The sequence below is a fragment of the Anoplophora glabripennis genome, unplaced genomic scaffold, assembly GCF_000390285.2.
Source record: "Anoplophora glabripennis isolate ALB-LARVAE unplaced genomic scaffold, Agla_2.0 scaffold452, whole genome shotgun sequence".
Taxonomy (NCBI): domain Eukaryota; kingdom Metazoa; phylum Arthropoda; class Insecta; order Coleoptera; family Cerambycidae; genus Anoplophora; species Anoplophora glabripennis.
Genome location: NW_019416538.1, coordinates 138,318 through 153,854, shown reverse-complemented (window position 1 = coordinate 153,854; position 15,537 = coordinate 138,318). Strand labels below are relative to the sequence as shown.

At 36.2% G+C, this 15,537-nt stretch overlaps 1 protein-coding gene across 1 annotated transcript in view; it reads right to left on the bottom strand.

The window, feature by feature from the left end:
• The window catches only part of LOC108912501 (protein dachsous), a 43,198-nt gene that overhangs the window by 16,912 nt on the left and 10,749 nt on the right, over positions 1-15,537 (bottom strand). Inside the window, exons 4-6 of the mRNA XM_018717738.1 lie at positions 10,954-11,132; positions 10,229-10,642; positions 5,710-6,145 (exon numbers count right to left, since the gene is read on the bottom strand). Of these exons, the coding sequence (XP_018573254.1) occupies positions 5,710-6,145; positions 10,229-10,642; positions 10,954-11,132 (1,029 nt within the window). The remainder of the gene's footprint in view (positions 1-5,709; positions 6,146-10,228; positions 10,643-10,953; positions 11,133-15,537) is intronic.

Sequence of the window (15,537 nt, the reverse complement as noted above, 5' to 3'; positions counted from 1 at the left end):
AAACAACATTCAAATACCCCCCACCACTTTATTTCGAAAGATAGAGAAAAATTGTTTTTACAAAAAATATTCGACTTTAAGTTAACATTAAAACGCAAATACTTTTTTGTTACATTCATTGGGGAAAATCGCGAGAAACGTAACTTTATGTAATTCAAGATGTTGGAAACGCGCACTGGCGGCCATCTTGGAAACTTGAAAATAATTTCCAGCATTTTCCCTTGCCCACTTTACCTATAAAATTTTTTACCGTAGCTCTCTACGATCATTAGTTTCTGAGATACAGCCGCTTACCTCGCTTATTTGCCCACCCTGTACATATTTAACATCTATAGTGATAAATTCAGCTTGCTTGAAACAAAAAGTCGCGAAATGGTAATTTCCCAGCTTATTTTCCTGGCCTATAATAGCTAAATAATTCCTTAAATCTGTGAATATACTATACCAGTTGTCATATGCATAATATTTCAGGCATTTACCGCAAACAGTGTTTGTATAATGGCGAGCGCAGCAATCGTGGATATAAAAGTGAAAACTATGGAAACAAGAGCAAAAAAAAAGTCCCCGACCCGCGCGGAGAGAGACCGGACCGCATCGCGGATGATTGAAATGTATGAGGGGCCAAATGCCAGTCACGTTGTCGAATCTCGGGCGGCTCCAGAAGCCGTGGAATGCTTTTAGCATTCCGCGCTCAGAACAAATAATAAACCGTTGACACTTTCTATAACTACTTTGGCCCAATCAACACACTTTTTGTGGCCCAATTATTGCCGGTATATTAAATTATCCCACCGATAGCAGCGCTGCCGGCGTCGATGGCGCTGCCCTCAATTAGGGTTATCAGAACACGGGTCTTTTGATAGCGGACCGCGTGCCTTTTTCATTTCACTCACGAAACTGGCCGGCACTATCTCTTCGGCGCAAAGGGGAGCTGTCGGTGAGGAAATTTACAATATTTTCGAAACTGGCGCGATTTTCGAGCAATGTCCTCGATGTGAGCTGGTGGTTTGCTCACAGTGAAGATTGGAAAAGTAATGCCGTTGCTGAATGTTATACAGGGTGTCCTATAATTAATAATATTAATATTATTGGACACTGGCTGTTATTGGCAACGTCGAAGCCATTCAATTGTTTCAAGTAACAACCGCCAACCTTGCGTTTTTTCAGCAAAATTCGATTTAATATCGATCACCGTCCCTGACCCCCAAGACGCGATGTGAATCATAATTTTGCACTACATTTCCAAAGTTTTTTGTCTACACCTCGAATCAAATTTAATTATGTTCCAGAGAGACTACGTACTGCCACATAAAAAGTGTAATGGTATCATTAAACCAACGAGAACAACCGTTTTTACGGTCAGTACTGGAGATAAAGCAAGTGGAAGTGTGAAATCAGGATTGCCAGATTAGTTTTATGCGAATCTCCCTTAATTTTTTTTTTCTCAAAATTATATTTTCAATTTTTTTTCGAAAAATATAAAAACAAGTACCTAATACAGTGAAAAAAAAATAAATGTTATTTTATTCTATTCACATGTATATACTTTCGTCAAACTATGTGGAATGCTGTAATCTATAATTTTTCTTAGAATTTATATTATTTGTAAATATATATAATTTAATTCGAATCTTTTATAGTTTTGAAATTTATTATCTCGGATTTTAGCTACAATATCTCTTACAGTTCATCATAAACTGTAAACATATTTGTTTCCAAACTACCAGTTCCTTAAAATATACATATATTTAAAATTTAGTATTAATGTAGGAATTATTCAAGACAAATGTAGCATATTATAATCAAACTTGTTTTCTTGAAAGAAAATTGTAGCAGGTCACAGAATGGCGTAAGTAGGAAGTAGCACGATAGATGGAGCCACTTACGCTCTATGTATACACGTCTCCATGTGAGTAAGCAGCTGGATCGTTCTAACGACATAATGATGAAGACTATCAATAAGTCCCAAACCGACCTATGTCTGGTTGGTTAAACTTACGAACGATCCTAGCTGTTGTACTAAGTGTTGTGAATTTGGAAAAAAAAATTTTTATTACTTTGAAATATTTATATCAAAATATATTCTTAAAATAAGTACCTATATACAATCATTTGACCAAAACTATTCAATTTTGTATTAAACAAATGATACATTAATTGTATACAATATAAAACATGTTTCTATAAAATCTATGTAGATCATAAAATTAAGAACAGAATTCGTTTAACCTTAGTTAAATATGAAAAGCTGTCTATTTTTAAAGTAAGAAATTATATTTCTGAGTAGAAATTTAAAGTATTTAAATAAATAAATAATTTTCTTGAAAGAAGAAAATATTGTCTTGCGTATATATGTATAAACCTTAAAATTAAATGTTGCACATTTGAAGCAAGAAATTTTTTTGCGTGTAGTATCTTCTTTAAACAAACTGTTATTACAGTGCAGGAATTTCACTGGTCTAATCATATTTTAATTAATTTAAAGTGTTTTTTTTTCGTTAGTTATTGCTATTGACATTTAATATTTGATACAAATAAATCATTTATGTATGGACAAAAATATTGTTTTTATTTATTTATTAATTAAACAAATTTGGAAACAATATTTCTAAACAAGAAAAATGCATCTTGCCCGTATTTCCCCTCAAAAATTTACTCTGTAAAATATAAGCCACATATTCCTACGCACATTTTACATCAAGCAAATTTTCTCCCTGAAAAAAATCCCCAAAATTGCGAGAAAAATTCCAATTTGGCAACCCTGTGTGAAACGCTTCCCCACAACCATCACTAATCGGATTTTTTCGTCGGAACACCGTACAGCTACGCCTTACGTATTCTATGATCAACTCTGCGGATCGCAGGGCTCCTATTTCTATCAGAAATGCTTGAACTGATTAGGTTCACCACTTCGGCGACGTTTTAATTGCAACTAATTTCCGATACGACAGCCTTGGAAGTTTTTTGTTTTCGTTCGCGTCAGGTTTCGGCCTCAGTATTCCCGATTCGTCGCTGTGGAAATACTGAATGAAATTAAGGCGTTCTTTTGACAGCCTTGGGCTGTGAACTCAGTTGCCAAACTATTACGTACTTACTAGGCGTATTTATTTTACGATAATATTGTTAATGTTTTTGTTAAGTAATTACATTTTCATTTGCTTTGAACCATTTCGCATTTTTATTTTTCAATAAACGACAGATGCGTTTCGAGTTAACTTAATTTGTTTATAATATTTGTTAGTAGGCCAGCGGGTATAGGAGCAGGTCGGTCGTAAGTCAGTATACGTAGCGCAACGTGCAGCGAAGCATAAATATCATAAATAACTTCACTATAATTTCTTAACAATAATATTCACGTAAAGTATCGTAAATAAGGATCGTGTTTGAGCTTTATACTCAATTAACCCAGAATCCAATTTCGCATGATGAATACACCACTGCGTCCCTTCTATGGGCGTTGCCAGTGGCGTCGAGCGCAGGAATTGTCCAGGGAATTTTACATTCCACCGGAATGACGTAGTTATGTAGATTTGTTATTTTCACGGACGGCGTTTTCCTTTTATGCACTTTTAAGTGTATTTAACTGACGAGTAGTGAGATGTTGTGTTCATGGTGTCCCGAATTGTAAGAAAAGGTTCATATAAACAAGAAAATGCTGCGTTTTTGAGATACAAAGTGTTTAAATTAGAAAAACAACACGTAGATTCTCTTTGTACGACGAAATACGTATAATTTTTTAATTAAGTGTACGGTGAGCCTTTTCGCGATACGCCGCTGCCTCGACGGTGCGGTCCCGAGCGGAATCGGCACGTCAAGGGCAAGAAATTCACGATATGACATCCAGGAAGATGTAAATTCGAGGCACAAGGAATTGAGTTATAACATCTATGAAAGTGGCGCATTGAACCTGCATCACGGATTGATTCATGGACTTTAATACGATTAAGTACAGCATTTATCTCGTCCCGATAGTCGTAATCTGATCCGTGATGTACTAAATATGATTTACGCGTGACCAACGCATCGCGGACCGGCTTTAATTTTCTCGAGGTTTAGCCCACTATAAATTTCGTTCTTATTTCGTTAATTATCGCCGAGGCCCCACGGCCTGCTCCGTGTTTAAGCTCATCTACATCACAACGCGGAGGATTAGTTTTTGGCGGTTTTCGGCTCTCCGAAAATCCGACGGACGGTTTACGTTTGATCTATGGCCGATTTAATCGACAAATTAACTGTAAAACAAGTTAAAAATCTTTGAAAAAGGAAATGTCGATAAGAACCTCGCAAAATCCCGGAAATATACGGTGTGTTTCCTCTTGCCTAGTATGCCTATCTTTTTCATTTCTACCCGCAGTTTCTTAAAGGACAAATATTTCTTCTACATGTTAAGTTTTAAATATGGCCTTCCAACAATGAGCGTAGTAGACTTTATTTGCGCGGCTCGTAAAACTTGTAGCTTGCAGAAACTATAAAATTAACTCCCTTTTATGAAGAAAAGATTAAAAATTCATTAAAAAAGCGACGACTTTTAAAAATAAGTTAAACGTTTTTTCTTCGTCTGAGCGTTTTATTGTTGGCAGTACACGAACAATAAAACAGTATGTTAACCTTAATAAAACGCTGCTAGCAACAGGAATAACATTTTACGAGGCTTCCTCTGATCGTATTTTGGCCGTTTTACAACGATGTTCAACTACTATGCCTGCTAACAGTGATACCGGGATTAAATACTACGAAAACTATACAGAGGTTTATAAAGCTTTAGAGGATTTATTAATGGTGAATAGTATTTCAAATAAACGTAACCGTAGCAACTTCAAAAAATGCTTAAAATTAATAGTAACCAAAATTGTTTAAACTTATTGGGGACCACTGGAGAACTGTCATTGGCCAGATATTTTGTAGAACACAGTAACATTGCTAGTTCAATTTTAGTGTTAATAACTGCGAATAAATATACTAAAATAGCTCAGTAATAAGACCTGTAGACAGAGTTAGCCTTGCTATCGATAGTCAGCGGTACCAAAATTTTTTTTTCGAATTATTGTGATAAGTCAGATATTAAAAAAACCATTCCATCTACAAGAACTATTTTGGGGAAGCATTTTCGTTACATCCTGTACATCCTTGTCAATATTTGCCCGAAATCAATTATCCGAGGAATTTTCTATCAAAATGTGTGCGTAGATATCTCTATACGCCTGTGGTTGTATCCGTCTATTATAGGTTAATAGCAAATTCGTGTATTGTTAAACAAACACCGCGAGTGGTTAAACAAAGTAAATGAAAAACAAATATGCCTTTATTTAGCCGAAGAGTCTGTTTGCTCGGCTAATGCCTCTGCCTCCGATTTTTTATAGCGCTTTTATCCGGGACAAAACAAATATTTTCGAAATGATTTTATTATATCCTCAATCCTCCAATCCGTTACGACCAAGGGAGAATATGTAACGTGATTAAAGTGTAACTTAAGGAGAATTGATCTCGACTCCAAATAATATTATTCAAATAATTTCAAGGTAAGCAGATGGTAGGTAGACGGGTTTTAAAGGCAATCAGCATGGGTATACGTAAACGATAAAATTAAACTTATCGGATATTGATAAGCTTTACAGCGCCAGTTTCTAGTTGAAAGGTGGATTATACAGAAACAGTTAATTGTTTTCATTAAGTGTGGACTGGGAGATTATATTTCGCTTGCGGACTTACCAGTAATCTGGTTGATCTGGAAGCTGCCATTGCCGGGAATCAGACTATATCTTATAGCAGCGTTGACCCCGCTGTCCGCGTCTTTGGCTTGCAGTTTACCGACGACGGTGCCCCTTCTCAAATTCTCTTCAATGCTGAACTCGTAGGAATCCTTTACGAAAGCGGGATCGTTGTCGTTTGCGTCCAACACCTCGACCGAAACTTTCGTGGTGGTTGTTTCTGAAGGTGTACCGTTGTCGGAAGCTGCTACCACCAAATTGTACCGGTCCTTGGTCTCCCTGTCTAGGTTCCCTCGAAGGTACAACCAGCCGCTGTTGGGGAAGATGCCGAAGATGTCTTTGATGTCAGCATCGTCGGAGGAGTTCGTGGATATTAAGCGGTATGTCAGTCGGGCGTTGTTGCCGGTGTCGGCGTCGACGGCGGTCAGTTGTAGGATCTGGAAAAAAATTAACGTAAACGAAACATTAATTAATGTTTCTATTAAACAAATTCATTTAAATCATTGCTGTAATCTGCTGAAAACCATCCCGACACCGCGCAGAGTAAAGTGTCACGTCCATCAAGCTAATATTGTAATTAATAGACGAGATTACAATATTCCATAATCATTTTAGATTAAGCCGATATTACGTCTATTTTTATTATATTCTTTACAACCGCCAGCTTTCCCTTTTCCATATTTGGATCTGTTCTTACGATATTAAGTCCGAGTTATTATTCAGCCACATTCATCGGTACAAATCTGTTTGTATAAATGATTGCTAATTATTGTCTTACGAAAAAAAAATTGCTTACAGGAAATGCGTACGAATATAACTACGAGGGAGAATCAGTACGAGCATACATCATTTTATTTGTAAGACTGTAGTATGATTATGTCGAATGTTTTGTCTGAACACAATTTAGTTTTGGGCGTAGATTTCTGATGAAGGATATTTAACTGACGCTTACAGATTTTAATTAGGAAAGGTGACTGAAATGTGAACCACCCTCGTAGTTTAAAGAAAATGGGATTGTTGTATCGATTGTGGTAAATGACTTGGAAGTTATTTAGGTTGATTGTAGAATTCAATAATTATGGTTTGCAAGGAGGTCACGATTAGAAGTTTGATATATGTGGTAGAATGAAGCCAATTCGAAACATAGCTAGCTAATAATTTCAGTAAGGTTGCAATCATTAAAAACAAAAAGAAACAATGCTATGACAAGAAAAAAGGCAAAAAGTAGAAAATGTTTAATAATTTATAAATTTTTCTCAGTTTAACTTTGTAGTAAATAAATTAAATTTGAATTATTATCAGTTTACTATTTTTTCATTATTCTACCAGAGAAATAAAGTTACTTTATTCCACTAGTGGATAAAGTATCACTTTAGACGGTTTATATTTCATAAATTATAAAATAACGTTTTTTGATGGTGTAAAAATCAGACACGAGAAATGTTTGCAACAAATAGGCAACTTATTTCAATAATCACTTTTAGTTGTAAAAAGATGTGGAAGAAATAAGAAAATTCAGGTTTTTAGATACTAGAAGCGGTTTGGTTTGTTTTCACCTTTCCAAAATCTTAAATCAACTTGCTCTGTAGCTCTGTATCTTTTCTAGTGCAGGAGATCCAAACGGTGTCCGCCTCAAAAGTAATCGCCGTGTAGATCTTCACACAAATTGATTTTCAGTGTCGTATCTCCGGGATTATCGACGGGGGCAACGGATGGATTATCCACGACTTCGCTCAAACGTCATGACTAGACGTTGCGACCTTGAGCGCGTGATAAATGGTGGACGATGGGGTCAGAAAGGGCCTAACTCATTACGTCAAATGGACTATTACCGATCGATTTCATCGCCGCCTCACGGAATACTCCGAGAAAATGCTAAACCCGTAATGGCCTTAGCCGAGGTCAGTGATATCCCTTTCGGTTTAGAGCTGCTCTGTGTAATATTCTCTCCAAACTGTGTATTGTTGTGACGAGTAAGTTTCTTAAAAAAAGGTTTAATCTATTACTAGCTTTCGCGTTACGAACAAATTCAATCTTTCTCCGGGAAAATCTTATCGAATTAACTCAATAAAAAAAGCAGGGGTTTTTAATGCACTGTTACTTTCCCACTCTAATTGTAAGAGCATTAAGTATACATTTCTTATCTCTAGGAATTATCGTTTGATTATACTGTGCTGCTCATTGTTTGCTTCTGTTTTTCTCACACGAATAAAACATTAATGATGGCAAAAGTAATGTCCAAATAAGTAGCTTCCTATATTTCCGTGACGATGCAAAGCTCAAAATCTCACATTTAATAGTTTTACTAATGATGGCGGCCATTACACCATTTGATGGTACGTTTAATTGATAAATAAATAGCTCGGGTGTTGTGGATAGGATTTTAAGGTGTTTTGAAGTTATTTTTCTAGGCTCTTCGAGGTTTTTACAAGATATTGATGATATGACTAGGGCGGATCTTTTTTGAGGTGGATGTGAGAGGGGGCAAGCCAATTTTTTCTGGATTACCTTCAGTACAACTCAAATAATAAAAGTGTAGATCCCTAGATCCGGGCGAGGTCCGGAACATTTTGAAAATTGCAAAAATGTTTAAAACATTTTCAGTATTTTATTTATATCTTGGAACCTATGCATTTTGGAAGAATATTGATGAGGAAAAAGTTTTAGAATTGAATTTTGCACAATATGCTGTAAGTTAAAAGTTGCAAAATAGCAATAATTGATAAAAAAGGCAAGTTTTTTGGATAATTTTAAAAAATATTTTAATTGCTCCTAAGCCATTTTAATTTTGGTAAAAGAAACTTTAGAGTACAATAAAACAACACACCAAATTTGATTAGAAACGGTTCGATAGTTTTTGCAAAATAATTTTTTTAAAAAAATTTTGAAAAAAAATTTTCGAATTTTCAGTGTTGCACAGCCTTAAATAAAGCATCTAGATACTTGAAAATTTTTTCACAGAGAAAAGATCGCTCAACCTTTCAAATGGTTTTTGAAAAATTGAAATCGGTTGACTAGGACGGTCACAGAAGTAAATTTTTAAAGTTAACACTCTTTTTTTTTATTTTTAAACAATTAGATTACATTTATCAATTTGCAATTTAGTTTTTTTTATAATTTTAAAGTACTATTTTGTCTTAATTTTATTATACTTAAAAAAAATAATTTCCAAATAAAAATTTTTCTTTTATTTGTTTAAACAAAAATTATTTAAATAATTATAATAATTATAACTAAATACATTCATATGCAGAGTGTTGAAATATATACGTATACAAATTTTTTCATTGAAAAAATGCAATAGCATAGGGTAAAATATACAGTATATTTAATGCATAAATAATAAACTTTGTTTATAACAAAATATGTGCAAATTAGACAGTTGGTATTACGATATTCGAATTCCTTGGCTCGCGAGATATCGGAGTAACAAAAAAGATCGATATTGGTCCATTAGAAGCCGAGATAATGCAATTTTTTTCGTACCTTCGCATTTTGAACCTTCGAATTCAGCGAAAGCCCCCTCCCTCACTTTTCGTGTTTTGAGTCACTTTTCGAGCGTGCGAGCGACAGCTTTTCCACTGATTTATCTATTTTTCCGATAACTTATGGATAGCATTTTTTCCAGCTTAGAACTTGAAAAAGCGAAGCCACTGGATCAAAGACTATTGTTAAATTGTTTATAAATTAACGGTAAATGCCGATAAACTTTGACCGCTTATATCTCGAGAACTAATAAACGGAATTTAACTTTTTTTAAAAAAAAGGAGCGTCTTTCCCTGTACTTTAAAATTATAATTTTTGAAAAAACTAAATTGCAAATTGATAAATGTAATCTAATTGTTTAAAAATTAAAAAAAAGACTTTAAAAATTTACTGTGGCGGCCCTAATCAACCGACTTCAATTTTTCAATAACCATTTGAAAGGTTGAGCGGTCTTTTCTATGTGAAAAAAATTTTAAGTATCTAGATGCTGTATTTGAGGCTGTGCAACATTTTGAAAATTTTTACCAAAATTAGAATGCCCCCGGAGCAATTAAAATATTTTTAAAAAATTATACAAAAAACTTGATTATTTTGCTTTTTTTTTCATCAATTATTGCTATTTTGCAACATCGGTAATAAATTTTGGGCAAATTGGTTTTGAAGCATTTTTTCAGATATTTCCCAAGACAAAAATTCTTGTAATAAAAATGATCCTAAGTTAATTTGTGAAATTTGTAAGAAAGAAAATCTCAGTATCAGAAAACTTCAAAAATTTGAACTTACAAAGATAAACTGCTTTTTGGTTTTTCCCTAGGTTTTATAATTTTGCAGTAAATCGCTAAAATATTAAAAAAAAATAGAACTCCTCTCGTTTAAATTATTATCCTGCACCTCGATTTCAGCAAAGCATTGAGGATTGGACCAATACACCACAAGCAACTTCAAAATCGGACAAATCGCGGAATGCAAACAAATCGGATTAAGGCGCGTTTACAACTCAATCCGCTAAACCAAACAAGAAGGAAATGACTTACTTGCGAGTTCACAGGTAAAGATTCCAGAACACTCAAAGAATACTGGCTCCTCTCGAACACCGGCGGGTTATCGTTAACGTCTTGTACTTCGACGAGCACTGTGAGGTTGGCAGATAGCGGAGGAATGCCCATATCGGTAGCCGTGATGACCAGACTGTGTCGCTGGGCCGTTTCGTAGTCTAGGCGTCTGGTCAGCGTCAGGTGGCCCAGCTTGGAGTCGATCTTGAAGAGGCCGCCGGCGCCGTTGTTGAGGATGGCGTAGCGGACGACGCCGTTCGAGCCCGAGTCCTTGTCCTTGGCGTGCGCCGCGTATAGGGGGACGCCCAGCTCGACGTTCTCGGGCACGGAGATGCGCACCGTGCCGGACTCGAACTCCGGTGGGTTGTCGTTCACGTCTTCTATCTCTATGTTGACCTGAAACGCATTTCCAAATTGTTAGGACTTGTTGAGAACTTCTGGAGTCGTCCTGACTTACATACTACATAAAAATAGGACAATAGTTGTGACCAAAGACAAAGCTGTGTCGGCTTTTTGTCCTGTTTTTTGTAGCAAACAGAAACAGTGCTTTTTCACAGCACATTGCGGTTTAAATAAACGCTTAGACTAAGCAGTCGGCGGTACCCAAAATGTTTCTTACTATTACTGTGGTAAAGTATTAAAAATATTTTTTATACTGATTTCAACTTTTTATGGTGACAGCTGCTGCCGAGGGTTTCTATACTGACCTGGGTATGCCCGTATACAGGCGGATCACCGCTGGTAGCTTGGATGTTGAGCAGGACGCTGGCTCTGGCCTCGTGGTCCAGGTTGGACGCCGTCGTAATGGCCCCGGTGATTGCGTCTATCTTGAAAAAACCGTCTGGATCGCCCGAGTAGATCGAGTAGCGGATACTGCTTCTCCCACCTGGAAAAGAGCGATGGCGTTTAATAATTTCCCTCGTGATCGGTGATATCCGGTTAGAAGAAGAAGATTAATTAATTGAGGTAATTATATGTGACGTCCAGCAGAAATAAAACTTAAAACTTTTCGCTAGTTGACGTAGAAGGCAACTAGCTGCCCACTCTTTCGCTAGTGGATCTGTAATTACGGGGATCTTTTTAGCGATCGTGGAATTAAACTGTAACTGGAAGTAAATCTGCTCGTCGGGATCTAGGACGTGATCGAAATCGCTAAAATGGTGGCATCATTTTTGTTGTTCGCTGTACCGAGCACAAACCTAACGCATAAGGTTTATATTTTCATATGTTTGAAATTTTTATGTTAAATGCAAATGTACACTGTGTGAAATATATGATGTTTTTAATTATGCGTATCTCATGTCGTTATCAGTATGAAGACAAGATTTCACCTCAGTTCTTAATTCCTTAAGGAGGTACATCGAGGTCCGAGGGAAGTGAGGAGCGCTTTTCTTATGGGACTAAAACCCAGAGGCGGACTGGCTAGATGAACAGGCCCGGGAAACATTCATCAAGCGGCCCGTTTTTTGAAAGAAAAATATTTTTCATCCTTCTACAGCGTGGACTGGCCCAAAATGACCGCGGCCTATCGGGAAACCTCCCGAGTTCCCGCACAGCCAATCCACCTCTGCTAAAACCCGTTGCCAATTTGAAAAAAATAAATTCTATTGAAATTATTTGCGATAAACATTATCCATATAGCAAACAAATCTACTCATGTGCACATAGCATACATATTGACTAATTAACAACAAAAAATATCACATTTAAGTAGTTTTAAATTATATTTAATGAACGCATAAAAACTATGCAGATGTGGCAACAACGCTAATAATTGACTAGCAGTTGTACACACTACGAACCTACAGACCTCGGACATAGCAGATATTGCGCGTCAAATTCGGGTAAAGATGTGTACGCGTTCAAAAATGTATTGTGTGTAAACTATGTACAATATAATTATTATATATAGCAAATATATCGTATTATCTTGGCGAAGATTTGTATCTTTTATTTAAAACCCGTAAATCATGTGAACTGGTAAAACAACGAGAATTATGTTAATTTAGTTCGAAAGAAATGAAATGACACTCGCGCCCATCTCTCGTCCAAGTCAAAGAAAATGTTGGATGCAATTTTGAAGGTTCTGTGATAGAAATTACATTAATACTCACTGTTCTTAATCTCTATTTTAGTAATGCTACAAAAGTTTTGCAACTATAACTAATTTTTTAGATATAAAGTTTGCTGAGAAATATTTATGTTCATTTATTATTCCGTACAAATGCTTTTATCTCAAGTATTACTAATTATAGTAATCAAGTAAAGAAAACTTTATGTAACCCTAAATATTGCTTGGTAATGATTACGATGTTTTTATAAACCATTAAATATATTAAAAGGATTTATCAACTGTATTTTTTATTCCAATAAATATATCACAGCTTCCTAGTCTTCTTTAATTAATCTAGTTTTTTAAAAACATTACAAAAAATCATCTGTTCTGGATAATTTATTGTTGATAACAATGTACATGGGATTTAGGAAAAATGTATATGTTTGAAATCAATTTCGTTTTTATCAAGTCTTTCAAATGTATTCCCACTTTGCTGTCAGCTGATTGCGACGTTGTCACATTAATCCTCAAGTCATCTGTTTTTAATTAATACAGCTGTACTATCTTCAAAACTTACATTAGTTTACATCAAAAATAAGATAATACTGTGTACTGTCTATGGAAAAGTTTTGTTTCACAATTTCTACATTTTTTTCTCAGTTATGGGCAAAAAAAGAGCCGCACCGTTCATCTTCGCCATATAAACCTATGTTAAAATGAACAATTTTCAACAACTCAAAATCTAGATTCAAAAAAATACGACGCACAAAGGGAGCACTGGCTAATATGCTATATAAATTTCAAGTACATCTGGTGCATTTGAGTGAACCCGATATACCTCCTTAAAACTAATATTTTATAATTTAAGGTCACATTTTTTTGAGAAACTCCAGTAATATATACACCGTACAGTTTCCCATATATGTCCGTGTGTTAATTGACGTTATCATGCGAAGAACGGCCAGAATCCTACGACGGGCTCATCGCCACTTGTGTGGCTCCTCACTCTCTGACCGGGTTGTCGTTCTCGCCGTAAATCCACTTACGTCAATTTGGCTCTGCCTTAATTAGCGTGGATCTTAAACATACAAAAGTCCACCCTCATTCAAATGAGCGCGAGCCGCACTAAATTTCACCGACGATGAAAACAAAAAAAACTCTCGCCAGGGCATTAATTAAATTCAATAAAGCCAGTAATAAATAGCATGCTAGTTTTTGTCTGGCTGGGAATTGTATGGGGGCCCTTATTAGCATTTAGGCAAACGAGGCCGGGGCCGATTGTGACAGAAGGAAGGCGCGAGGGGCAAGGGGGCAATTATTTTCCAAGGGATGTATGTGCATGTCTCCGTCGCTAACGGACGACATTTCGGGAGTATGCTAAGTGAAAAGTGGCCATTGTATTCGAGCAGCACCGCCCGACCGATTCGTTTTCATTCCGCGGCCGTTCTAAATCAACCAGCGGCCCCCAAAATGTCGCGGGAACCGGCAGCATACCTCGAACAACGCGATCGCCCTCAACATTAAGACTTTTCAATCAAAGTATTCATTTACATTTTTTTTATATACTTTTTTCTGGATTTTTTGTCACAATTTTAAATGGCTCGAAAAAGCGCAACTCCCAAGCACCCGCCCTCTATAAATTTACATATTACTTTGTGGATTTTCGAAAAATGCCACGAATTAAAAACCAATAAAGTTCCGCCTACATTAAAACCCTGATTAACGAGCACCTTCGTCAATATATCAATCCCTTTCAAGTCTACCTGATACATACATCACTTCTGCTCTTTTTTTTAAATCTGAAATAGCGCACCGCTCGGTGAACAGCGCGACAAAGCGTGGGAGTTTCGCAAAGGATAAAATATTTGCCTAGGCGAGTTTTTCTACGGACATGCCCGTCACACCTTGTTAGACACACATAAATTTATCATTATTTTGTTTGCACACTGTTTCTTTAATTGTTATTTAGGAGGCCAGCGGGAACGTGTCTTATATACGCAGTCGAATACCTCTGATACCCACCTATTGGAGGCCGCAGATCGACGCGTCACCGGGACAAAATTTATGGCTTTGGTGAAAAGTTGGTTTGCTGTTTGAAACCCCCAAAATCTTACCAAACGGGTCGTCGACAGTCCTCGTCGATTCTATGAGGGGAGATGGGGGGCACTGACAAGCGGCAAGTCACTTTTAAAAGCGATGCAGTTACAGGACAACCATGCATTGCTGCAGACTACCAAATAAAGTGCATCGGTTTCATTTAAGGATGCTCCGAGACTGGGATTGTTTTCAGGAATCAGCTTTCGCTGCTTTTCATACAGAATATACCGATGTGATCAGCAATTCCAGATTTCACTCTGCTTCATTTCATAATTCATTTTCTTTACACTTTTTTAATTTTTTTGTAATTAACAACGCAGCAAATGAATTTCCCGCATGATACAAAGGAAGTACTATCCGCAACAAGGCGTATACTTTTTGCTTCAGTCTAAAATCCTGGAATCTCAACGTATCTGATGGATCTGTCTGCCGGAATGATATATGCCCATAAGACCATAAACTGATGCACAACTACTATTATGTACTAGTAATTATAATACGCAAAAAAATAATTACTTTTTTGTTCCGTTTGATAGTAACTGAGGATAAAGCAATAAAATTGCAATAAAGGAAGACCTTCGATCATAAGAACCCTTGTCTTCATTAAGGTAATGACCTTACGATTTTTAATTGCGTTTTATGTCTGAATTTTATTTCGTTTTAAAATGAATGTAGTCTGCGGGGACATATACGGACGATGATGGAGTCCGTGCGACGCCTCGGACACCATCAAACTGGACAGGATTGATCTTGTACTGATATCGAGCAAAAATATACGTTTCTTTAATTCTAGAACAAAAGTTTTCATTTTCCAGTTGAATATTACACCTAAATATTGGCATGACACAATATTTAATTGTAAACAGATAATTTAAGATTACTTTGAAAAGTGGTATTGCCTTGATCTGGTCTGGGATGCTGCTTTTCCCTTTAATATCATTATATTATTTACATTTTCCGTTTTTGTACGTTCCGTAATACACAATTTGCATATTAAATTGACGCAACCAACTTCCGTCATCCGAGATTAGTTGATGTGCATTTCATTTAAATTCTGATTACTTAATCAGTTGTGTGTCAGTCTAACTCAAACTGTCTTGAAACTAAAGTAGTTGGCGTTGAAAATCAACTGTTTACT